The sequence below is a fragment of the Strix aluco genome, chromosome 5 (genome assembly GCF_031877795.1).
Source record: "Strix aluco isolate bStrAlu1 chromosome 5, bStrAlu1.hap1, whole genome shotgun sequence".
In the NCBI taxonomy this organism is placed as follows: Eukaryota; Metazoa; Chordata; class Aves; order Strigiformes; family Strigidae; genus Strix; species Strix aluco.
Window position 1 is genome coordinate 34,053,107 of NC_133935.1, and position 26,228 is coordinate 34,079,334.

Genomic DNA, 26,228 nt, shown 5'->3' on the forward strand with positions numbered 1-26,228 from the left:
CTTATTTCTTATTATTGAAAATGTAGTCATTTGGCTTCTTTTTTCTTTTGATAACGTAATATCACACACCGTCTTGGGGAGTTTTGGCAATGGGGGGGGCAGTTTTAAGAGCTTGTCAGTGGTGCTGGTTTACTGTGGCTAGCATGCACCTAAAGTGTGAGGAACTGCCAAGAGATGTGGTAGCGTTTCAGAGGGACTTTGTCTAGAGAAGAGAAACAGCATCATATGCAAGAATATAAAAACAGAAGTTCATGTGGACTTGGAGCCAGCGTCTGTAATGATGATGTATTTCATGGTGGTTTCACCTGCTGACCCCACTGTGGATTGTGGGTTGTGAACTACGTGGTCACAGAAGTGAGTCTGTTGAGAAGGACACACGCCATCGAGGAAAGATTTCTGGAGGTTAGTTCTGTAGCAAACATATTTCTTTCCAATTCTGTATCTTACTCCATTCTATTCACTCCTATCAGGGTCAGTCCACTGGTAGCTTTACCTCTAAATCCTATTGCTCCTTTGCAAATGCATTTTCCTGGGTTTAGGCTAGGCCTCTATCCTTCTTCCAAACACCTGATGTAGCAGCACAGTCCTGGAGCAGTCTATATGCTTTCCTAAAAGCTCATTTTTCTGGTCCTCCAAAATGGGCAACCTTATTAAAAAAAAAAAAAAAAAAAAGTTTATTACTTATTTCAAATATTTTCTTCAAGAAAAAAGACCTTAACTTTTTTTTTTTTTTTTTTCCCCCCCCTGATATGAAGCTTTGTGCAATGATATACTCAGTAAAAGATGGAATGACTTCTGACTTCTCTTTTTCCCTGGAAAAAAATTGTGAAGCAAACATAAGATTTATTAAAATGCAAAAGGTTGAAGGTACTGCTCACAGTGGACTGGGATATTTGGACGTGACAGAAATTTTTCAGAACTTCAGTCAGAAATGCAAGGACTCCTTTTTCTCCTACTATGGTATTGGATAAAAATACTTTCATGAAGGTTCTTCTTTTGAGCCCGTGTGACTTGGTGCGCTATAGAATCACAGGATGGTTTGGATTGGAAGGGACCTTCAAAGATTTTCTAGACCAACCCCCTAGTCGTGGGCAGGGACATCTTTCACTAGACCAGGTTGCTCAAACCCCATCCAACCTGGCCTTGAACACTTCCACTGACAGGGCATCAACAACTTCTCTGGGCAACCCATTCCAGTGTGTCCCATCACCTTCATCATGAAAAATTTCTTCCTTAGAACCAATTTAAATCTACCCTCTTTCAGTTTAAAACCATTGACCCTTGCCCTGTCACTGCAGGCCCTGGTGAAAAGTCTTTCTCTGTCTTTCTTATAAGCTCCCTTCACATATTGAAAGGCCGCAATAAGGTCTCGCCGTAGCCTTCTCTTCTCCATGCTGAACAGCCCCAACTCTCTCAGCTTTCCTTCATGGGAGAGGCGTTCCAGCCCTCTGATCATTTTCATGACCCTTCTCCGGACCTACTCTAATAGGTCCCTGCCTTTCTTGTCCTGGGGGCCCCAGACCTTGGTACAGTACTCCAGGTGGGGTCTCATGATAGTGGAGTAGAGGAAGAGAATCACCTCCCTTGACCTGCTGGCCGTGCTTCTTTTTACACAGCACAGGCTACAGCTGGTGTTCTGGGCCACAAGTGCACATTGCTGGTTGATGTCCAACATTTCATCCGTCACTATCTCTAAGTCTTTCTCTGTGGGTTTGATCACAATCAGTTCATCCCCCAGTCTGTACTGATATTGGGGATGGTCCCATCCACATGCAGGACCTTGCACTTGGCCTTGTTGAACTTTGTGAGGTTCACATGGGCCCGCCTCTCAGGCCTGCCAATGTCCCTCTGGACGGCATCCCTTCCCTCTAGCAAGTCAGCTGTACCACTCGGCTTGATGTCATCCACAGACTTGCTGAGGGTGCACTCGATCCCACTCTCTATCATTGATGAGGATATTAAACCATATGGGTCCCAGCACAGACGTCTGAGGGAGACCACTCATTATTGGTTTCCATTTGGACATGGAGACATTGAGGATAACTCTTTGGATGTGACTATCCAGCCAATTCCTTACCCAACAGTCCATCCGTCAAATCCATACCTCTTGTCTATCACCTCCCTGTCTTCCATACGCTTCAACACAGCTTCCAGGAGGATCTGCTCCATGATCTCACTGGGCACTGAGGTGAGGCTGACTGCTTGGTAGTTCCCAGGGTCTTATTTCTATCTAGTCCCTCGTATAAAGTGATATTTCTAAAAAAATCACTGAGGATTTCACCTGGCTGCCATGACTTTTCAAGTATTATGGAGAGTGGTTTGGCAACGACATCTGCCAATTCCCTTAGAACTCTGGGATGAATCTCCTCAGGTGCCATGGACTTGTGCAAGTTCAGGTTCCTCGGATGGATTCAAACCTAAACTTTTCCTACACTAGGAGGGACTGTGTTCCCCCAGTCCCGGCTTTGAGATTCAGAGACTTGAGAGATGTGGGAGAAGTGATTGCCAGGGAAAACTGACGCAAAAAAATTGCTGACTACCTCAGCCTTCTCCCTGTCCATTGTCACTAGATCTGCCTTACTTACTGGGGGGTGTATTTTCTTTAGTCTTCCTTTTCTGATCTTAGTGTGGGCCCGCCAAGCCCACACTAAGGCCATGCCAAGCCCCCACCATGCACATGCTACCCACATGCTAAACCCACACCAAGCCCACACCAAGGCTTTACCATGCACACACTACCAACATGCTAAAGCCATGCCAAGCACGCACTAAGGCCACTCCAAACCCAAACTAAGGACACTCTGAGGTCATGCCAAGCCCCCACCATGCACATGCTACCAACACGCTAAGGCCACACCAATCATATGCTAAGGCCATGCCAATCACACGCTAAGAACATGCCAAGCCCAGACTAAGGACACTTCAAGCCCACACTAAGGCCATGCCAAGCCCCCATCACGCACACTACCAACACACTAAGGCCACACCAAGCACGTGATAAGGCCATGCCACGCACACGCTACCAACATGCTAAAGCCATGCCAAGCACGCACTAAGGCCACTCCAAACCCAGACTAAGGACACTCTGAGGTTATGCCAAGCCCCCACCATGCACATGCTACCAACACGCTAAGGCCATGCCAATCACACACTAAGGCCATGCCAAGCCCAGACTAAGGACACTTCAAGCCCACGTTAAGGTCATGCCAAGCCCCCCCGCCCACGCTACCGACACGCCAGGGCACCGTGACTCACGTGGGCGCACAGCTGGCACTGCCTTTCTTATTATTCTTCACATTCCTTGCCAAGTTCAGCACCAGATGTGCCCTAGCTTTCCAGATCCCATCCCTAGACACTGGGACAGCATCCCTATATTCTTCTCAGGATGCATGTCCCTGCTTCCACTGCCTGTGCATTTCCTTCTTGCACTTCATTTCTCTCAGAAGGTCCTTTCTCAGCCAAATTGGTGTCCTGCCTTCCTAGACTGCTTTCTTACCGATGAGAATCAAGAGCACTTTTCTCCAAAAAAAAATGTCCTTAAATAGATACCAGCTCTGTTCTGCTCCCTTATCCCTGAGGGCAGATTCTCAGGGGGTTCCTGAAACAACTGAAGGTTTCCTCTACTAAAATTCAGGGTCTTGACTTTGACTATGGGCCATTTTGCCTGGCCCATATCCCTCAAGTTCGTGATGGGCCTGGGCGCAGGCTGCCGCCCGGACTGCCACCAATCTTGACCTCTCCAATTAGCCCGCTTGTGTTGGTGAGCAACAGGTCCCTTAGTGCTTCTCCTCTGGTTGGGCTGTCTTTCACCCGGATTAAAAAATTGTCCTCAACACAATCCAGGAGTCTCCTGGATGGCTTACAGCTTGCTATGCTCCTTTTCCAGCAGATGTCAGGTTGACCAAAGTCCCCCAGCAGGATCGGAGCCTGTGAGCGTGATGCTTCCCGTAGTTGAAGTAAGAAAGCTTTGTCAACATCCTCCCCCTAATCGGGAGGCCTATAGGAAAGACCAACCATGAGGTTTCCTTTGTTGGCTTGGCCTCTAATTTTTACCTACAAGCTCTCAACTGTTCATTACTGTTTTTCAAGGACAGCTTTGTGCAATCAATACATTTTTTCACATAGAGGACAGCAACCCTCCCCCCAGCCCTTCCTTGACTGTCCCTTCTGAACAGTTTATAGCCATCAATTGCAGCACTCCAGTCTTGTGATTCATCCCACCATGTGAACTGTGACTGTGCTGGACTATTACTGTTTGCTGAGGAGGATATATGGAGGCATCCATCTCACAGATGCAGCTGAGGAGGCAGGACTGCAGCATATGAGTGCGCATTTCAAACAGGCTGATCAAGGTCATGCATTAAGCCTGTAGCTGCAAAGCCCCATTAACATGTCTTTCACCTTGGGCTGCCTAAGGCTGCATCTTCAGTATTTTCTCAAGGAGGCAGCCCTTCCTGATGCCTGTGCTGCTGAGCATTCATGCTTTATATATGTGATCCAGTTAAATGCATTACAGCTTATGGATGCTCCAGGTACATAAGAAACATAAACAAAGTCACAGAGTCACTCAAGGCAATTCAAATCTGCCCTTGATGTAATGGCAGGCTTTGGATGATTTTATTTTGGCTCAAAGCAAGAGAGAAATAGTTCCTTGATCATTCCAGACCGCATAGTTTTCGATAACTTCCAAGCTCTGCTAAGGGATAACTCCAAGAATCAATTCAGATCAATCAAACAAGCAACCAGTCAGTCAAATTACAAAGTTTCTGGTTTAGTATTTAATGTTTCAAAGTGACACATGTATATAATATGTATGAAAATGGTACTGTACTGGATTAATTTATACGTGTGTATTAACGGTTTGATGAAAAGCCTAATTTTGCAGGGGGAACATCAACACGTGAAATAATGCGCTTCAATGTCACATGAACATGACATTTCCTTTGCTGCTGCGCACTTCGTGCCTGTCATCTGGGATCTCCCCATGTTGCATGCCTGGACTGCTGTTGCCTGCCCCGTGCATTGGGGAACAGCAGCTCCTACCCGCTGCAGGTTACTCTGGGGAAGGAGGTGGCACTGTCTTTCCTAGGCCGTCCACTCCACAAACAGCCTCAGCAAAGGTGTTGTACCACACGGCCAAGTCTTCATTTGCATTTCAAGATGGTGAGAACAAATTGTTAGTTTTGACTTCTGCCTGGCCCGTGCAGCAGTGTTGGTCTGGGTTTTGTCAGGATGAAATAAGAAGTGACAAACATGTAACAGTACACCTTGTTGCAGAACGGAACTGTCCTGTATGGTCTCCTACAAGCCGCAAGCAGCGCAGACAGAGATTGAGTGGCTGAGCCACCTCCTAGCTGTCTGGTGCCGAGGCTCAGAAAACCTGTGATCAAAGGTGGAAAGCAATACTACAAAGATGGGAAGAGTGCAATGAGCTGCAGTGCTTCAGGACGCGGAAGACATCTAAGCTGCCCTTCCTCCTTGTAGGCTGTGAGAAATGAGCAGTGGAGTGTTGCAGATGAGCATGGAGAAGAAAGCTGAGACACTGGAAAGCTGATATACATGGCGCAAGTGTTACAGGCCTTGCAGATTATTCTGGAAGCTTCCCTGACAAAGTGACTCTGCATGCAGCCCAGTATTCACAGAATAAGTCAATCTCATTCACAGAATGAGATCAGCAAAATCAGCAGGATACAGCTGTGACACCCCTAAATTTTGATGATTTCTTCTCGTAACCTGGCTGGCTGGCTGCTCTACCTGTCAGTAGGACCACTGCAGAGGAAAGCCTGGGGCCACCACCAGCACCCACTTCCCCACAGGATGCTGCCAACTAGCACGTGGGCATACAGGCACTGCAGGCAGGTGGTCAATGCGGCTCAGCTTTGATTGACAGCTTCCCTGGGATGTCTTTCTCTCCTCAGGATATCCTGCATTTGCATCACCCTCTCACCCCTTCCACTAGCTCTCTCCTTTGCCCATCTCTATATTGCCTGACTGCACACAGACATCTGAAGCAAGACAGTGAGGGTGGTAACTATTCTCTGCTCAGCTGGACAAAGAAACTGTCTTCTCTGGTGCATAAGAACAGCCACCACAAGCTTCTCTTCTCTGTCGAGGCCAACCATAGAGATGTTCAGCACATTCCTTGGCTGAGTTGCTACAGCTCAAAAGCACCACTCAACGCCACAAATCAGGAGTCAGGACATTTGATGAGGCAGGGGAGAGGTGGATGCTCCATGTTCAGTAATGACAGGCATGGCTTGCATGCTGTAAGGAAGCAATGGTCCTTCCCTAGGAGGAGGACTGGGGATGGGAGAGTGCTGGTATGTAGCAGCTTCCTGGGATCAAGGGGAATAACGAACAGAAGGCACCTTCAGATGGGTGAGGTGGACAGGAAGGAGGACAGGAGAAGGAAACAGGAAGGAAAGACAGAAAGGCCGATGGCCACTATTATTGTCACCTATGGCACTTTGCAGCCAATACTCACAGAAGCAATATTGAACCGCGTCACTCCAAGTCAGCAATGGGTCGTCTTTACGCAAATCAAGGGGAGCCTGCTCTGATATTATCCCAGCATCAGGTATTTGAGGAGGTGATGGCATGTTGAGCTAGAAAAAGAGAACTGTGCAGGATCGTCAATGAAGGCTGATGTCTCAGGGACTGTTGGAAGTAGCTGAATTTTTCCTTCAACCGTCATAACTGTGCTACCATCACTAGCACACTAGATGAGGACAGATGTGTAAATGATGGCTATTTGAAAGGGGATGAGATTCTCTCTGAAGTCTAATTTAACTTCCATAAATACATTCCTAGGTGGACCAATAAGTTCAACAAAGTTTGTGGGGGAGCAGCAAGAAAGGGGCTGCCCCACAAGGGCAAGTGAGCTGGGAGGTGAGGGGGACAGCAGGGCAGGCAGGGCCATGCTGTCATCAACAAGGACACAGCCCCGCAACACCCGCACGTGGCGAGTGGGGCAGGGATGGGAGCAGTGACCGGGGACAACCACGACCCTGGATCACCGGGTAAGTCTGCGGGGACAAGGCTGCGATGAGGTCGAGCCGGGAAAGAGCAGCCAGTGGAGTCACAGATCAGACAATCAGAGAATACCAGGCTGGAAGTGGCCTCATGGACCCTCTGGTCCAACCTTTCTTGGCAAAAGCACAGTCTAGACAAGATGGCCCAGCACCCTGTCCAGCTGAATCTTAAAAGTGTCCAATGCTGGGGAATCCATCACTTCCCTGGGGAGATTATTCCAGTGGCTGATTGTGAAGAACTTTCCTCTTGTGTCCAGTTGGAATGTCCCTAGGAGTAACTTGTATCCACTGTCCTTTCCACATGACTCCTTGTAAAAAGGGAGTCTCCATCTTCTTTGTAGCCACCCTTTAAATACTGGAACATGAGGATAAGGTCTCCCCTAAGCCTTCTTTTTGCAAGGCTGAACAAACCCAATTCTCTCAGCCTTTCCTCACATGGCAGGCTTCTCAGTCCCTTGAGATCATCTTTGCGGCCCTTCTCTGGCCCCTCTCCAGCCTGTCCACATCTTTTTCGTCTAGGAGGGACCAGGCACATCACCTAAGGTAAAGACTGAGCCTAAATGCAACCCCCAAGCCAAGAGGTTAAAACCAGTGGGTGGAGGGTAAGATCTTGAGACATCCTCCAACAAGTCACCTTCAAGTCTGGCAAAGGGAAAGGGAGAAGGAAGGTTCTAGCGACAAGAAGCATGTTTGCCTCACGGGAACTGGATGCAGAAGTACAAGTGGAACTGGAATGGAATCTGCCTGTACACAGCCAATGTGCGGAATAAAGCATTTTCGCTCTGCATTGTCAGCTCAGGGTCGCATTTTCCATCGCGTGGAACACGCGCCCAGAACTCCCCTTCCAAACGTGTGATTCCTGCATTCCAGGAATCAGCTCTTCCCTAAGATCTGAAAGCACTCAAAAAAGTTAGGTGAGGGACAGGCTGGCCGAACATCTCTGTGCACTGTTCCAGCAGGAAAGTCGGGGCTTTGCAAGAACAAAAGGCTGCTAAAATCCCTGTCTTCAGATGTGCAATTTTTTTCCTCTGTCTTAGATACGTTCCCCTTTCCTCTGACATCGGGTTGGTAGATCCACTCTGAACAATGAGTTCAGCTCACTTGTTCTCAGCTCTCCATATAACTTAGTTCTTGTCTAGAGAGACACCAAGCGAACTTTTGTAGCTCGTACGGTTTTGTTTCCTTATGCCTGTGGCTGCCAGGCGAAGTTTGAGAAGCAGCTCCCAAAGGAAAACTGAGTTATACTGCTGTTCTGCTGATCGAGGATGCCAATTAAACTCAGACACCAGAGTGGAAAGAGTGGGCTTATCTTACTCTTAATAATTAAAGGATATAACTAAGTAATACAGAAAATAAGCAGTAAGGAAAACACAGAATAGTACACTTAATTATTACTGCATACAGTTAAGCAAAGCAATGCACCTAATCATTAATACACGATGGGGAGAACAGTGATTAAGTAAGATACATCACCACTTGCATACGTTACTAACATGCAGACCCACGGTTGCTGGGCAGCCCCGGTTGCAGCGAGGATTTGGAGTACCTTTCCCTGCAAGTGGGAAGTCCTACGTGGTGCGTCCATCCGTAGGTGAGGCATCCAAAGTCGCAGCAAGAGGGTCCAGCCTTATATATCAAAAATCAGCAAACCAGAATAACTTGCACTTTTCTTTGAGTGGAAACATCTGGTTTCATTCTCCTGTTGGATTCCACCCACAGCCTGGCCAGGGCTGGGGGGGGGGGGGGGGTGTGCGGGAACCAGGGGAGTTTCTAACAAGGCTAAACACTTGGGTTCTCAGGCTTGAACACGGCTAAACAAGGAAAGTTGGATACACATCTCACAGCATTTCATCCTCACTACTGATTATATCCTAAACTACATCTTTCACTAGTGAACATACGTATTTCGTTAATGATCAGATACTAATAATTAACACTAATGGTAATACAGATTTTACTAATTAACAGATACTAATAATGCATAACATTTAGTTGTGAGGTTCATCTAGAGGCCAGCTTTGTTTCAGGGTCTATTATTTAGGCCCTAGCACTACAACTGCCTGGGATGTTGTTGTTTTGGTTTTTCGTTTTTGGTTTGTGGTTTGTTTTTGTTTTTACCGCACCTTCTGATACCTGTTCCAGCTGTTTATCGCCGTCTCTTTCTACGGCACTTGGCTTTCTCTCCCAGACAATATGCAATACACATCAGTGTCTATTAGGGAGAAGACTCTGGCAAGTGATAAATGGCAGAGAGGTGACACGTCTGCAAACATCCAACGACAAGCAGGTTTGAATTTAGATTCCTTCATCGCAAGAAAGAAGCCTAAATCCTGGAACCATGCCACTTCCTAAGGGCACAGATCGTACGCAAGCGAAAGCGTCAAGTTGTTTGGTAAAATATTCGGCTTTGTCGGTGGTGGGCGCCAAAGTTCTGAGGAGAGAAGGCGCTTCATCCCACCGATGAGAAGAGGAACTTTATCCGCACCTCACCGTTGTTGTGAACTGTCCCGCTCTGAAGGGACCGAATGAGGCTGTTCTTGGACAGCTAGGGAGAGCGCGGAAAATCAAGTCGCGGTAACTAATGTGTAGCTCTTAATTAGGCGAGGGGTGGCTTCCCTGCCAAATCTTGCGCACATGAGTACGTGCTACTGACGGAAGGCGGGGGATGCTCCTCCCGGATAATCTGCCCCTTGTGTAGGCTGGGAGCAGAGTCTGGACTGCTGCCGGGCACGGTGCCGGGCTGCGCCGAGCGCTGCCTACGCCGGCTCCCCCCGTGCCACAAGGCGCGAAGGGACGCGGGGGACCCCGGGAGACCCCTCGGGGGGGCCGGTGCTGCCTAAGCCGGCTGCCGGTCGGAGCCCTGCTGAGGCTCAGCCCTGAGCCTGACCGCCGCAGGCTCTCCTCTCCGCTTTCGCCCTCCGCGGCTATTTCCCGCGTGAGTGAGCTCCGCCGCAGGTCCGGGCACCGGCAGACGGGGGGACGGGGGGTCTGGGGTGGAGCCCGATACTTCAAAGCACGGCTTCTTGCTTCAGCAGTTCCCACGCTTAGGAAACCTGCACGTCCAATCGCTTTTCCCTCCCCCGCCCCAGCCAAGGCGGAGCCTCGGTACCGAGAGGAGAAGCAGGGCAGGATAGCCGCCGGCCCCACGCCGGTCCCTCCTGGACAGGCCGGGCGAGGTGGGGTGCAGCGGCTGGGGAGGGGGGGCTGCTCCGGGACGCGGCTGGGAGTGTGCGCACCCCCTCTGCTGCCGCACTTGCCGCCGAAGCCCGGTCAGGGTTAATCTGGGGCCCCCGAGTGTGAGAGCTCCGTTCCAGGGCTTCCGGCGGCGGTGCGAGAAACAGAAGGTGACGGAACCCCTGACACGAGTGTTCCCAGAGAGGAATAGCCAGAGGAGACAAACACCAATCCGTTACAGGAATGGGTGTGTAATTAACTCCTCAGTCACAAGGCCGGGCCGGGAGAGGAGCCGGGAGCGCGGCGGGACGCGGCGCCCGGGGCCAGTGCGGAACGAGCCGCGGCTTTACGCTGGGCGCAGCCGCCGAGCGCGTGATCGCAGCGGGCGTCTTGGCGACCATCTCGTCTTACCTGGGCTGAGCGGGGGGAGGGGGGGAGTCCCACCGCCGAGCGAGCCTCGGGCAGGGCGGGCAGTAGGGCAGCGCCGTGCTCGGCAGACGGGAACACGGAAATCCACGAGCGGGTTGATTGGTCCCGGCGCTGCCCGAAAACCCGAAACGAAACTGGTAAAAGATGATCTACGTGAACTGCACAACACGCTCACTCCCGCGGCGTCAAGCAGCAGGAGAAGGAGGACCCCATGTCCTCTTCCAAGTGCTCGGGGGTCCCAGCACGGAGCGCTTGTTTCCAGTGATCTCGGAGACCGCTTCTCTCAACAGCCCACTGCTGCGTTCCGGTACACAGCATTGTTCCGGGGGCACATCCTTCACTTCCTTAACGTTTCGCAACATGTTTCCTATAAAATGAGCTGCAAACGCAAACGGAGTATGCCTCCGACACACACCTCACACTGAATCTCACCGAGACCTACATCGCCCCGTGCTCCCGAACAAGATAGCGCGCCCCGCTTTTACACGCATTAGCTTTTCACTCGCCCGCGCAAACATCACCGTGCACCGCCGACACACACATCGCCCTGCGTGCGGCACTGCCATCGCTCTGCGCCTCCCGAAGCACACATCGCTCTGCGCCCGACGGCGCACCGGTCGCGCCGCTCCTCGCCTACACGCGCCGAAGGAAACACCCATCGCTCTGCTCCGACTGACACACACAGCGCTCGGCGCCCGACGGTGCACGCATCGCCCTGCGGTGGACGATGACACGGACATCGCTCCGCTCCTCCCCTGCACGGGCATCGCTCTGCCCCGCCCGACACACACATCGCTCCGCTCCCCGAAGACACCCCCATCGCTCTGCACCGGCTGAGAAACATATCGCTCCGCTCCCCAGGACGCAGAAATCGCCCTGCTTGCGACAGTCCCATCGCTCTGCGCCTCAACGACGCACACATCGTTCCGCTCCCCGAAGACACTCCCATCGCTCCGCACCGGCTGAGAAAAATATCGCTCCTTTCCTACGACACACACATCGCCCTCCGTACGACAGTCTCATCGCTCCGGCGGTGATGGACACAGAAATGGCTCCGGAGCTCATGGATACACACATTGCTCTGGAGCCGATGGACACAGACTTGGCTCCGGAACCGATGGTCGTAGAAATGGCTCTGGAGCCGATGGACGTAGACATGACTCCAGCGATGGTGGTTGGACACTTGTCTCCAGAGCCCACGGACGTAGAAATGGAGCCGATGGACATAGACATGGTTCCGGAGCTGATAGACACACACATTGCTCCGGCGATGATGGATTCAAACATCGCTCTGGAGACTGTGGATGCACACTTGGCTCTGGACGCAATGGATGTAGAAATGGCTCTGGAGCCAATGGACATACACATCGTTCGGGCGACAATGGACATGCACATGGCTCAGTTCTGATGAACGCACACATCGCTCCCCTCCCTAAAGAAGCTCCCATCGCTCTGCACTGACAGACTACATGTCGCTCCTGGAGCACTACAACACCATCACCTCGCGGGAGATCAGACATCTGGAGCGATGTGCACGTCCATCTCGTAGTATCCTTTTTTGTAGCTCTGATAGTTTATTATTAAAGTTGAAGGGTTTTTGCATATTGACTGCTCAGCTCTTTTATTGAAAAGGTGTGTGGCTCTGAAAGGAGCCTTTGGGTCGAGGTGGTCTGGCCGAGGCGGCTCACTTGGAGCTGGTGTACTTGGTGACAGCCTTGGCGCCCTCGGAGACGGCGAGCTTGGCCAGCTCGCCGAGCAGCAGGAGCCGCACGGCCGTCTGGATCTCCCACGAGGTGATGGTGGTGATCCGCCATCGCTGGAGTCATGTCTACGTCCATCGGCTCCAGAGCCATTTCTACGACCATCGGTTCCGGAGCCAAGTCTGTGTCCATCGGCTCCAGAGCAATGTGTGTATCCATGAGCTCCGGAGCCATTTCTGTGTCCATCACCGCCGGAGCGATGAGACTGTCGTACGGAGGGCGATGTGTGTGTCGTAGGAAAGGAGCGATATTTTTCTCAGCCGGTGCGGAGCGATGGGAGTGTCTTCGGGGAGCGGAACGATGTGTGCGTCGTTGAGGCGCAGAGCGATGGGACTGTCGCAAGCAGGGCGATTTCTGCGTCCTGGGGAGCGGAGCGATATGTTTCTCAGCCGGTGCAGAGCGATGGGGGTGTCTTCGGGGAGCGGAGCGATGTGTGTGTCGGGCGGGGCAGAGCGATGCCCGTGCAGGGGAGGAGCGGAGCGATGTCCGTGTCATCGTCCACCGCAGGGCGATGCGTGCACCGTCGGGCGCCGAGCGCTGTGTGTGTCAGTCGGAGCAGAGCGATGGGTGTTTCCTTCGGCGCGTGTAGGCGAGGAGCGGCGCGACCGGTGCGCCGTCGGGCGCAGAGCGATGTGTGCTTCGGGAGGCGCAGAGCGATGGCAGTGCCGCACGCAGGGCGATGTGTGTGTCGGCGGTGCACGGTGATGTTTGCGCGGGCGAGTGAAAAGCTAATGCGTGTAAAAGCGGGGCGCGCTATCTTGTTCGGGAGCACGGGGCGATGTAGGTCTCGGTGAGATTCAGTGTGAGGTGTGTGTCGGAGGCATACTCCGTTTGCGTTTGCAGCTCATTTTATAGGAAACATGTTGCGAAACGTTAAGGAAGTGAAGGATGTGCCCCCGGAACAATGCTGTGTACCGGAACGCAGCAGTGGGCTGTTGAGAGAAGCGGTCTCCGAGATCACTGGAAACAAGCGCTCCGTGCTGGGACCCCCGAGCACTTGGAAGAGGACATGGGGTCCTCCTTCTCCTGCTGCTTGACGCCGCGGGAGTGAGCGTGTTGTGCAGTTCACGTAGATCATCTTTTACCAGTTTCGTTTCGGGTTTTCGGGCAGCGCCGGGACCAATCAACCCGCTCGTGGATTTCCGTGTTCCCGTCTGCCGAGCACGGCGCTGCCCTACTGCCCGCCCTGCCCGAGGCTCGCTCGGCGGTGGGACTCCCCCCCTCCCCCCGCTCAGCCCAGGTAAGACGAGATGGTCGCCAAGACGCCCGCTGCGATCACGCGCTCGGCGGCTGCGCCCAGCGTAAAGCCGCGGCTCGTTCCGCACTGGCCCCGGGCGCCGCGTCCCGCCGCGCTCCCGGCTCCTCTCCCGGCCCGGCCTTGTGACTGAGGAGTTAATTACACACCCATTCCTGTAACGGATTGGTGTTTGTCTCCTCTGGCTATTCCTCTCTGGGAACACTCGTGTCAGGGGTTCCGTCACCTTCTGTTTCTCGCACCGCCGCCGGAAGCCCTGGAACGGAGCTCTCACACTCGGGGGCCCCAGATTAACCCTGACCGGGCTTCGGCGGCAAGTGCGGCAGCAGAGGGGGTGCGCACACTCCCAGCCGCGTCCCGGAGCAGCCCCCCCTCCCCAGCCGCTGCACCCCACCTCGCCCGGCCTGTCCAGGAGGGACCGGCGTGGGGCCGGCGGCTATCCTGCCCTGCTTCTCCTCTCGGTACCGAGGCTCCGCCTTGGCTGGGGCGGGGGAGGGAAAAGCGATTGGACGTGCAGGTTTCCTAAGCGTGGGAACTGCTGAAGCAAGAAGCCGTGCTTTGAAGTATCGGGCTCCACCCCAGACCCCCCGTCCCCCCGTCTGCCGGTGCCCGGACCTGCGGCGGAGCTCACTCACGCGGGAAATAGCCGCGGAGGGCGAAAGCGGAGAGGAGAGCCTGCGGCGGTCAGGCTCAGGGCTGAGCCTCAGCAGGGCTCCGACCGGCAGCCGGCTTAGGCAGCACCGGCCCCCCCGAGGGGTCTCCCGGGGTCCCCCGCGTCCCTTCGCGCCTTGTGGCACGGGGGGAGCCGGCGTAGGCAGCGCTCGGCGCAGCCCGGCACCGTGCCCGGCAGCAGTCCAGACTCTGCTCCCAGCCTACACAAGGGGCAGATTATCCGGGAGGAGCATCCCCCGCCTTCCGTCAGTAGCACGTACTCATGTGCGCAAGATTTGGCAGGGAAGCCACCCCTCGCCTAATTAAGAGCTACACATTAGTTACCGCGACTTGATTTTCCGCGCTCTCCCTAGCTGTCCAAGAACAGCCTCATTCGGTCCCTTCAGAGCGGGACAGTTCACAACAACGGTGAGGTGCGGATAAAGTTCCTCTTCTCATCGGTGGGATGAAGCGCCTTCTCTCCTCAGAACTTTGGCGCCCACCACCGACAAAGCCGAATATTTTACCAAACAACTTGACGCTTTCGCTTGCGTACGATCTGTGCCCTTAGGAAGTGGCATGGTTCCAGGATTTAGGCTTCTTTCTTGCGATGAAGGAATCTAAATTCAAACCTGCTTGTCGTTGGATGTTTGCAGACGTGTCACCTCTCTGCCATTTATCACTTGCCAGAGTCTTCTCCCTAATAGACACTGATGTGTATTGCATATTGTCTGGGAGAGAAAGCCAAGTGCCGTAGAAAGAGACGGCGATAAACAGCTGGAACAGGTATCAGAAGGTGCGGTAAAAACAAAAACAAACCACAAACCAAAAACGAAAAACCAAAACAACAACATCCCAGGCAGTTGTAGTGCTAGGGCCTAAATAATAGACCCTGAAACAAAGCTGGCCTCTAGATGAACCTCACAACTAAATGTTATGCATTATTAGTATCTGTTAATTAGTAAAATCTGTATTACCATTAGTGTTAATTATTAGTATCTGATCATTAACGAAATACGTATGTTCACTAGTGAAAGATGTAGTTTAGGATATAATCAGTAGTGAGGATGAAATGCTGTGAGATGTGTATCCAACTTTCCTTGTTTAGCCGTGTTCAAGCCTGAGAACCCAAGTGTTTAGCCTTGTTAGAAACTCCCCTGGTTCCCGCACACCCCCCCCCCCCCCCCCAGCCCTGGCCAGGCTGTGGGTGGAATCCAACAGGAGAATGAAACCAGATGTTTCCACTCAAAGAAAAGTGCAAGTTATTCTGGTTTGCTGATTTTTGATATATAAGGCTGGACCCTCTTGCTGCGACTTTGGATGCCTCACCTACGGATGGACGCACCACGTAGGACTTCCCACTTGCAGGGAAAGGTACTCCAAATCCTCGCTGCAACCGGGGCTGCCCAGCAACCGTGGGTCTGCATGTTAGTAACGTATGCAAGTGGTGATGTATCTTACTTAATCACTGTTCTCCCCATCGTGTATTAATGATTAGGTGCATTGCTTTGCTTAACTGTATGCAGTAATAATTAAGTGTACTATTCTGTGTTTTCCTTACTGCTTATTTTCTGTATTACTTAGTTATATCCTTTAATTATTAAGAGTAAGATAAGCCCACTCTTTCCACTCTGGTGTCTGAGTTTAATTGGCATCCTCGATCAGCAGAACAGCAGTATAACTCAGTTTTCCTTTGGGAGCTGCTTCTCAAACTTCGCCTGGCAGCCACAGGCATAAGGAAACAAAACCGTACGAGCTACAAAAGTTCGCTTGGTGTCTCTCTAGACAAGAACTAAGTTATATGGAGAGCTGAGAACAAGTGAGCTGAACTCATTGTTCAGGGTGGATCTACCAACCCGATGTCAGAGGAAAGGGGAACGTATCTAAGACAGAGGAAAAAAATTGCACATCTGAAGACAGGGATTTTAGCAGCCTTTTGTTCTTGCAAAGCCCCGACTTTCCTGCTGGAACAGTGCACAGAGATGTTCGGCCAGCCTGTCCCTCACCTAACTTTTTTGAGTGCTTTCAGATCTTAGGGAAGAGCTGATTCCTGGAATGCAGGAATCACACGTTTGGAAGGGGAGTTCTGGGCGCGTGTTCCACGCGATGGAAAATGCGACCCTGAGCTGACAATGCAGAGCGAAAATGCTTTATTCCGCACATTGGCTGTGTACAGGCAGATTCCATTCCAGTTCCACTTGTACTTCTGCATCCAGTTCCCGTGAGGCAAACATGCTTCTTGTCGCTAGAACCTTCCTTCTCCCTTTCCCTTTGCCAGACTTGAAGGTGACTTGTTGGAGGATGTCTCAAGATCTTACCCTCCACCCACTGGTTTTAACCTCTTGGCTTGGGGGTTGCATTTAGGCTCAGTCTTTACCTTAGGTGATGTGCCTGGTCCCTCCTAGACGAAAAAGATGTGGACAGGCTGGAGAGGGGCCAGAGAAGGGCCGCAAAGATGATCTCAAGGGACTGAGAAGCCTGCCATGTGAGGAAAGGCTGAGAGAATTGGGTTTGTTCAGCCTTGCAAAAAGAAGGCTTAGGGGAGACCTTATCCTCATGTTCCAGTATTTAAAGGGTGGCTACAAAGAAGATGGAGACTCCCTTTTTACAAGGAGTCATGTGGAAAGGACAGTGGATACAAGTTACTCCTAGGGACATTCCAACTGGACACAAGAGGAAAGTTCTTCACAATCAGCCACTGGAATAATCTCCCCAGGGAAGTGATGGATTCCCCAGCATTGGACACTTTTAAGATTCAGCTGGACAGGGTGCTGGGCCATCTTGTCTAGACTGTGCTTTTGCCAAGAAAGGTTGGACCAGAGGGTCCATGAGGCCACTTCCAGCCTGGTATTCTCTGATTGTCTGATCTGTGACTCCACTGGCTGCTCTTTCCCGGCTCGACCTCATCGCAGCCTTGTCCCCGCAGACTTACCCGGTGATCCAGGGTCGTGGTTGTCCCCGGTCACTGCTCCCATCCCTGCCCCACTCGCCACGTGCGGGTGTTGCGGGGCTGTGTCCTTGTTGATGACAGCATGGCCCTGCCTGCCCTGCTGTCCCCCTCACCTCCCAGCTCACTTGCCCTTGTGGGGCAGCCCCTTTCTTGCTGCTCCCCCACAAACTTTGTTGAACTTATTGGTCCACCTAGGAATGTATTTATGGAAGTTAAATTAGACTTCAGAGAGAATCTCATCCCCTTTCAAATAGCCATCATTTACACATCTGTCCTCATCTAGTGTGCTAGTGATGGTAGCACAGTTATGACGGTTGAAGGAAAAATTCAGCTACTTCCAACAGTCCCTGAGACATCAGCCTTCATTGACGATCCTGCACAGTTCTCTTTTTCTAGCTCAACATGCCATCACCTCCTCAAATACCTGATGCTGGGATAATATCAGAGCAGGCTCCCCTTGATTTGCGTAAAGACGACCCATTGCTGACTTGGAGTGACGCGGTTCAATATTGCTTCTGTGAGTATTGGCTGCAAAGTGCCATAGGTGACAATAATAGTGGCCATCGGCCTTTCTGTCTTTCCTTCCTGTTTCCTTCTCCTGTCCTCCTTCCTGTCCACCTCACCCATCTGAAGGTGCCTTCTGTTCGTTATTCCCCTTGATCCCAGGAAGCTGCTACATACCAGCACTCTCCCATCCCCAGTCCTCCTCCTAGGGAAGGACCATTGCTTCCTTACAGCATGCAAGCCATGCCTGTCATTACTGAACATGGAGCATCCACCTCTCCCCTGCCTCATCAAATGTCCTGACTCCTGATTTGTGGCGTTGAGTGGTGCTTTTGAGCTGTAGCAACTCAGCCAAGGAATGTGCTGAACATCTCTATGGTTGGCCTCGACAGAGAAGAGAAGCTTGTGGTGGCTGTTCTTATGCACCAGAGAAGACAGTTTCTTTGTCCAGCTGAGCAGAGAATAGTTACCACCCTCACTGTCTTGCTTCAGATGTCTGTGTGCAGTCAGGCAATATAGAGATGGGCAAAGGAGAGAGCTAGTGGAAGGGGTGAGAGGGTGATGCAAATGCAGGATATCCTGAGGAGAGAAAGACATCCCAGGGAAGCTGTCAATCAAAGCTGAGCCGCATTGACCACCTGCCTGCAGTGCCTGTATGCCCACGTGCTAGTTGGCAGCATCCTGTGGGGAAGTGGGTGCTGGTGGTGGCCCCAGGCTTTCCTCTGCAGTGGTCCTACTGACAGGTAGAGCAGCCAGCCAGCCAGGTTACGAGAAGAAATCATCAAAATTTAGGGGTGTCACAGCTGTATCCTGCTGATTTTGCTGATCTCATTCTGTGAATGAGATTGACTTATTCTGTGAATACTGGGCTGCATGCAGAGTCACTTTGTCAGGGAAGCTTCCAGAATAATCTGCAAGGCCTGTAACACTTGCGCCATGTATATCAGCTTTCCAGTGTCTCAGCTTTCTTCTCCATGCTCATCTGCAACACTCCACTGCTCATTTCTCACAGCCTACAAGGAGGAAGGGCAGCTTAGATGTCTTCCGCGTCCTGAAGCACTGCAGCTCATTGCACTCTTCCCATCTTTGTAGTATTGCTTTCCACCTTTGATCACAGGTTTTCTGAGCCTCGGCACCAGACAGCTAGGAGGTGGCTCAGCCACTCAATCTCTGTCTGCGCTGCTTGCGGCTTGTAGGAGACCATACAGGACAGTTCCGTTCTGCAACAAGGTGTACTGTTACATGTTTGTCACTTCTTATTTCATCCTGACAAAACCCAGACCAACACTGCTGCACGGGCCAGGCAGAAGTCAAAACTAACAATTTGTTCTCACCATCTTGAAATGCAAATGAAGACTTGGCCGTGTGGTACAACACCTTTGCTGAGGCTGTTTGTGGAGTGGACGGCCTAGGAAAGACAGTGCCACCTCCTTCCCCAGAGTAACCTGCAGCGGGTAGGAGCTGCTGTTCCCCAATGCACGGGGCAGGCAACAGCAGTCCAGGCATGCAACATGGGGAGATCCCAGATGACAGGCACGAAGTGCGCAGCAGCAAAGGAAATGTCATGTTCATGTGACATTGAAGCGCATTATTTCACGTGTTGATGTTCCCCCTGCAAAATTAGGCTTTTCATCAAACCGTTAATACACACGTATAAATTAATCCAGTACAGTACCATTTTCATACATATTATATACATGTGTCACTTTGAAACATTAAATACTAAACCAGAAACTTTGTAATTTGACTGACTGGTTGCTTGTTTGATTGATCTGAATTGATTCTTGGAGTTATCCCTTAGCAGAGCTTGGAAGTTATCGAAAACTATGCGGTCTGGAATGATCAAGGAACTATTTCTCTCTTGCTTTGAGCCAAAATAAAATCATCCAAAGCCTGCCATTACATCAAGGGCAGATTTGAATTGCCTTGAGTGACTCTGTGACTTTGTTTATGTTTCTTATGTACCTGGAGCATCCATAAGCTGTAATGCATTTAACTGGATCACATATATAAAGCATGAATGCTCAGCAGCACAGGCATCAGGAAGGGCTGCCTCCTTGAGAAAATACTGAAGATGCAGCCTTAGGCAGCCCAAGGTGAAAGACATGTTAATGGGGCTTTGCAGCTACAGGCTTAATGCATGACCTTGATCAGCCTGTTTGAAATGCGCACTCATATGCTGCAGTCCTGCCTCCTCAGCTGCATCTGTGAGATGGATGCCTCCATATATCCTCCTCAGCAAACAGTAATAGTCCAGCACAGTCACAGTTCACATGGTGGGATGAATCACAAGACTGGAGTGCTGCAATTGATGGCTATAAACTGTTCAGAAGGGACAGTCAAGGAAGGGCTGGGGGGAGGGTTGCTGTCCTCTATGTGAAAAAATGTATTGATTGCACAAAGCTGTCCTTGAAAAACAGTAATGAACAGTTGAGAGCTTGTAGGTAAAAATTAGAGGCCAAGCCAACAAAGGAAACCTCATGGTTGGTCTTTCCTATAGGCCTCCCGATTAGGGGGAGGATGTTGACAAAGCTTTCTTACTTCAACTACGGGAAGCATCACGCTCACAGGCTCCGATCCTGCTGGGGGACTTTGGTCAACCTGACATCTGCTGGAAAAGGAGCATAGCAAGCTGTAAGCCATCCAGGAGACTCCTGGATTGTGTTGAGGACAATTTTTTAATCCGGGTGAAAGACAGCCCAACCAGAGGAGAAGCACTAAGGGACCTGTTGCTCACCAACACAAGCGGGCTAATTGGAGAGGTCAAGATTGGTGGCAGTCCGGGCGGCAGCCTGCGCCCAGGCCCATCACGAACTTGAGGGATATGGGCCAGGCAAAATGGCCCATAGTCAAAGTCAAGACCCTGAATTTTAGTAGAGGAAACCTTCAGTTGTTTCAGGAACCCCCTGAGAATCTGCCCTCAGGGATAAGGGAGCAGAACAGAGCTGGTATCTATTTAAGGACATTTTTTTTTGGAGAAAAGTGCTCTTGATTCTCATCGGTAAGAAAGCAGTCTAGGAAGGCAGGACACCAATTTGGCTGAGAAAGGACCTTCTGAGAGAAATGAAGTGCAAGAAGGAAATGCACAGGCAGTGGAAGCAGGGACATGCATCCTGAGAAGAATATAGGGATGCTGTCCCAGTGTCTAGGGATGGGATCTGGAAAGCTAGGGCACATCTGGTGCTGAACTTGGCAAGGAATGTGAAGAATAATAAGAAAGGCAGTGCCAGCTGTGCGCCCACGTGAGTCACGGTGCCCTGGCGTGTCGGTAGCGTGGGCGGGGGGGCTTGGCATGACCTTAGCGTGGGCTTGGCATGTTCTTAGCGTGTGATTGGCATGGCCTTAGTGTGTGATTGGCATGGCCTTAGTGTGTTGGTAGCATGTGCATGGTGGGGGCTTGGCATAACCTCAGAGTGTCCTTAGTCTGGGTTTGGAGTGGCCTTAGTGCGTGCTTGGCATGGCTTTAGCATGTTGGTAGCGTGTGCATGGTAAAGCCTTGGTGTGGGCTTGGTGTGGGTTTAGCATATGGGTAGCATGTGCATGGTGGGGGCTTGGCATGGCCTTAGTGTGGGCTTGGCGTGGCCCACACTAAGATCAGAAAAGGAAGACTAAAGAAAATACACCCCCCAGTAAGTAAGGCAGATCTAGTGACAACAGACAGGGAGAAGGCTGAGGTAGTCAGCAATTTTTTTGTGTCAGTTTTCCCTGGCAATCACTTCTCCCACATCTCTCAAGTCTCTGAATCTCAAAGCCAGGACTGGGGGAACACAGTTCCTCCTAGTGTAGGAAAAGTCCAGGTTTGAATCCATCCGAGGAACCTGAACTTGCACAAGTCCATGGGACCTGAGGAGATTCATCCCAGAGTTCTAAGGGAATTGGCAGATGTCATTGCCAAACCACTCTCCATAATACTTGAAAAGTCATGGCAGCCAGGTGAAATCCCCAGTGATTTTTTAGAAAAAAAATCTAAGGCACTTTGCACTAAGGCACTTGCAGAGCAGATCTCTCAACACCATTTGAAGCTTCCGAGGAACAGAGCATGGAGGATGCCACTTCGCTCTGGATATCTGAAATCCAATCTGAGAGGTTCCCATCTGCCTTTAAACTAAAATTAACTTTGATAATTTGGTGGCAGATTTAAGAGACACCAGGTTCCTGTCTCTGTACCACCAAACAACATGCAGTCAGTACTAGAAAGGTTGACTTTTGGGATTCTATGGTCCCTGTATGAATTAAGTGGGTTCAGCGATCCACAGCATCTGCTTGGAATTCAGGCTTATTCAGACCCATTTTGAGAGAAAGGGTTAATGGCTTTGGTCTGCATCTACAGCAGCATCTAATTACCCAAGAATGTGATGGAGTGATTCAGAAAGCCTGTGAGTTGAGGCTGAAGACTTTAGAGCTGATTAGTGGGTATACAACAAACTCTGATAGTTTCTGACATCAGCCCACAGTGGCTAGTCTCTTACTTTTAATACAATTAATGACCTATGAATACAGGAAAGGTTGGGTAGGTGTGAAATATTCCTCTTCATTTGGTGTTTTTAGCTACAAGGAGAACATTCTCTACCTAAAACGGTTGTAAGGAGAAGCTATGCGTGTTACTGTAAAAATCACATGCACACTAGAAATCTTAAGAAAACTGCTGGAGACAAATAACTTCCAGAAAGGACTTCTGTGTTGTATTAATCACCGGGCTACTGGTAACAGCTAACTAAGAATAAATGTCCTTTGTTACTAACGTCTTCTACAGTACTGTAGACATCTCTTCTGCTGAAAATAAATAAAAAAAAAAAACCACCAAAAAACCCAAAACAACCAACCAAAAGCAGGAAGACTGAGCACCATCAAGTGGTAGATGTTGTAATAGCGGCTACAGCGACGTTCATGGCTACGTTTGTTAGTAATAGTTTTGAGTTCTTCCCGACTAGAAAACTGCAGAAGCCTTCTCTCCTTCAAGTACAACACATATGACATGAACACACTTAGAATTAAGTGATGGACTGCACAACATACATACCACAATCTTAAAAGAAAATTGGAACAGAACTGTAAATTAAAGAAACAATATCACCTAGAAAAATACAACATAGTTAAAATTTGCTATAGCAATTTAATGTTCCCCGATACAGAAAATTGCATAATACCAAAATTAATCTTAAGTAGGAATGAAAGTTGGGAGGTTTTTTTGCATATGGAGTGCACAGCTCTTTTGTTGAAAAGGGGGGTGGCTCTGAAAAGAGCCTTTGGGTCGAGGTGGTCTGGCCGAGGCGGCTCACTTGGAGCTGGTGTACTTGGTGACGGCCTTGGTGCCCTCGGAGACGGCGTGCTTGGCCAGCTCGCCGGGCAGCAGGAGCCGCACGGCCGTCTGGATCTCCCGCGAGGTGATGGTGGAGCGCTTGTTGTAGTGCGCCAGGCGCGAGGCCTCGCCGGCGATGCGCTCGAAGATGTCGTTGACGAAGGAGTTCATGATGCCCATGGCCTTGGACGAGATGCCCGTGTCGGGGTGCACCTGCTTCAGCACCTTGTACACGTAGATCGAGTAGCTCTCCTTGCGGCTCTTACGCCGTTTCTTGTCGCCTTTCTTCTGCGTCTTGGTCACCGCCTTCTTGGAGCCCTTCTTGGGCGCGGGGGCGGACTTAGCCGGCTCGGGCATCGCAGCAAAAGCGCAGCTCTCACACAACACGCAACAACAATACCGAACGCCGACTAATGCTCTCCCCCTCGCTTGCCTCTTTTATAGCAGCTCTTTGCAAAGCAGCGTCTCGGCAGCGTCCCATCGCTATTGGTTGGCAGTCCTCCTGCGTGTCGTCACATGGCGCTGAGCTTTGCGATTGGACACCTCTCGATTCGCGTTCCCATTGGCTGCCGAAACAACGCCTCCCCCGCAGCCTATCAGACAGGGCGCCGCCGCTCCGCTCGGGCGGTATATAAGCGGGCGGTCGGGCGCGGCTGGGAGTAGGTCGCAGGCTGTGGAGATTTGCTGTGGGTGCTGTTTTGCTGAATCTCTGCGATGTCCGGCCGGGGAAAGCAGGGCGGGAAGGCGCGGGCCAAGGCCAAGTCGCGCTCGTCACGGGCCGGGCTGCAGTTCCCCGTGGGCCGCGTGCACCGGCTGCTGCGCAAGGGCAACTACGCGGAGCGGGTGGGCGCCGGCGCCCCCGTGTACCTGGCGGCCGTGCTGGAGTACCTGACGGCCGAGATCCTGGAGCTGGCGGGCAACGCGGCCCGCGACAACAAGAAGACGCGCATCATCCCCCGCCACCTGCAGCTGGCCATCCGCAACGACGAGGAGCTCAACAAGCTGCTGGGCAAGGTGACCATCGCGCAGGGCGGGGTGCTGCCCAACATCCAGGCTGTGCTGCTGCCCAAGAAGACCGACAGCCACAAGGCTAAAGCCAAGTGAACATCTCTAAGCCTAATCGAGAAACAAAAGACAAAAAAGGCTCTTTTCAGAGCCGCCCACAACGGTCGTAAAGGGCTGAGTTGCTCTCTGAAGTTTCGGTTCTAGGGAATGCAGGCAGCAACGTGTAAGCTTTTCTTTTTTTTTAATCTGTTTGCTTCAGCTATGCTGGTTTTTTTCTGCCTGAGTTTTTTGAAGATGTTTTATTTACACTGCATGCTAATTTTTGAAAAAATCAGGCTGCTTTCACAAAGGAATTTAATTGCGTGATTTTTTTCAGAATAATTCCTTTAATTTTTAATAAATTTTTTTTATACTTTGAGAAAGTGGGTTTATTTACTACTGTTAGTAATTCTCTTGATGTAGCCCACTATGTGGTTGGTTTTCTCGGCTGCGAGTGCACATTGCTGGCTCAGAGTCAGTTTTCCATCCATCACTGCCCCAAGTCCTTCTCCGCAGGGCTGCTCTCAATCCACTCGTGGCCCAGCCTGTATTTGTGCTTGGGATCGCCCCGGCTCATGTGCAGGACCTTGCACTTGGCCTCGTTGAATTTCATGAGACTTGCACGGTCCCACCTCTACATTAACTCAGTTTTGCAACTGCAGGAGAAGAGATGAAGGTGAAAACGCCTGTTGATCAAGAGACAAAGAGAAATCTGGCTCTTCTACCCAGTGTGAATGGGACCACTTAGCCGGCACTCCGGGCGGCCAGACCAAAGGCAGCACATGCCCCCTCCGCGGGTCCCTCTCCTGGGCAGGTCGGGGGCTGGTGGGGCAGCCGCCATGACACATCCCTCTTCAGCCATCGCGCTTGAGGAAAGGGGAGACGTGAGCTGTTGCGAACCGTGGACTGGGCCATGGCACCTGGATTGAGGAGCTGGCTGTACACTGAAATGAACTAATTATGTCCGAATTTGTTTCTTTCCTCGGTGTGCAGTTTGTTTCTTGAGCGAGGGAAGCAGAAAAAGAAGCAAAACACTCAAAGAGCTTTTAATGTCTACTAAGCAGTATTAGTTTTACTGTGTGATTTAATCCCACGAGTTTAGTTTGTGCAATTTGGCTAAAACCGAGTTATCTCGTCGTTGCGTCTATGTGGCAGATAATGGAGCGGACAATCCCCACCAGGACCCCTCGTTTCTCCAGCAACGACGAAAACTTCCGGGTTTGTCGGTCCGGCCGCAGCAAGCGGAGATTTTCCTGCTCCCCGCGGCGGTGCCAGGGACGGGGATTTTAAGACGGATCCGCCTCCAGGGGAGGAGGGACCCGGGGTCCATTGCGAGAGAGTCGAAGGAAGGAGCGCGGTGTAACAGGGAGGTTAGTGGAGAAGAGAAGCAGGGAGGGAGGGAGGGAAGCCGGGGTGGGCGGAGGGGATGGGGGTGTCGCAGAGCTCGGAGGCTGAGGGGGCTGCGCTGCAGCATCCTCCAACGCCTCGCACTGCAAGAGGCGCCTGGGAGCAGCGGTGAGAAGGCAAAGAAAAGGGGCCCATATCTCCGGGAAGGGCAGAGCAGGTCCCCAGATTTTGAAATCCAGAAACAAGCTATTTCCTTTTCACTTTTCCTCCAATGAAAGTATTTTTAACTCTTTCATTGTCGAGAAATAAATCTATAGGGTAAGCGGAAGAGTCCACGTGACTCAGTTCAGATAAATGCTGTAAATACAGCCTCAATTCTTCTGAAGCTTCCTGATGTCCCTTGTTGTTTATACCCCGTGTCATTTCCTGCTGAGAAATATGATCTGTCATGCAAACATTCTTAGGTGGAAAATGTCGGGGGAGGCAGCGGGTCTGCCACCAGCATGATTGAAGAAGAATTTGGCCTTGACGAAATTCCAGTGTATCCATGAGGGGCCGGAGAGTCCCGAGAAGAGCTATGTAAACAAGATTAAGGAACTGCAAGACAAAGATAAGAGAAGCCGTCCTGACAACTCAGCAGGGAAACTATTACCCAATCATGAACTGTTAGTTACTAAGTAAACCAATCATATATGAACACACACTTTGAAGAAGGTTATAAAAAGGCTTGTTAGAACAATAAAGTAGCCATTTTGCACAATCTGATGTTTGTCGTGTCCATCTC

General features: G+C 51.1%; 2 protein-coding genes across 4 annotated transcripts; one reads left to right on the forward strand and one right to left on the reverse strand.

The window, feature by feature from the left end:
• Positions 1-22,833: 22,833 nt before the first annotated feature.
• LOC141924457 (histone H2B 5) lies at positions 22,834-23,416 on the reverse strand. The gene has a single exon (XM_074826933.1). The coding sequence runs from the start codon at positions 23,408-23,410 to the stop codon at positions 23,030-23,032; it is 381 nt and encodes a 126-aa protein (XP_074683034.1). The 5' UTR covers positions 23,411-23,416; the 3' UTR covers positions 22,834-23,029.
• Positions 23,417-23,767: 351 nt separating this feature from the next.
• On the forward strand, positions 23,768-26,204 carry LOC141924453 (histone H2A-IV). Of its 3 annotated transcripts, XM_074826928.1 has the most exons (3): positions 23,768-24,067; positions 25,253-25,467; positions 25,909-26,204. In XM_074826928.1, exons 1-2 carry the CDS (start codon positions 23,768-23,770, stop codon positions 25,385-25,387), a joined length of 435 nt encoding a protein of 144 aa, XP_074683029.1. In that variant the 3' UTR covers positions 25,388-25,467; positions 25,909-26,204. The 3 variants fall into 3 exon arrangements, with proteins under 3 accessions (XP_074683029.1, XP_074683030.1, XP_074683031.1); XM_074826929.1 differs by lacking the exons at positions 25,253-25,467; positions 25,909-26,204 and adding an exon at positions 24,760-25,161 and having other exon boundaries at positions 23,768-24,281; XM_074826930.1 differs by lacking the exons at positions 25,253-25,467; positions 25,909-26,204 and adding an exon at positions 24,760-25,161.
• The last annotated feature ends 24 nt before the right edge of the window (positions 26,205-26,228 follow it).

What these genes read in the sequence shown, in the direction of transcription:
- LOC141924457 (XM_074826933.1), bottom strand. Translation starts at nt 23,410, where the DNA reads ATGCCCGAGCCGGCTAAGTCCGCCCCCGCGCCCAAGAAGGGCTCCAAG.
- LOC141924453 (XM_074826928.1), top strand. Translation starts at nt 23,768, where the DNA reads ATGTCCGGCCGGGGAAAGCAGGGCGGGAAGGCGCGGGCCAAGGCCAAG. An exon ending in TCAACAAGCTGCTGGGCAAG is followed by an intron (nt 24,068 to 25,252) that starts GTGACCATCGCG and finishes TCTATGTGGCAG; the next exon opens with ATAATGGAGCGGACAATCCC.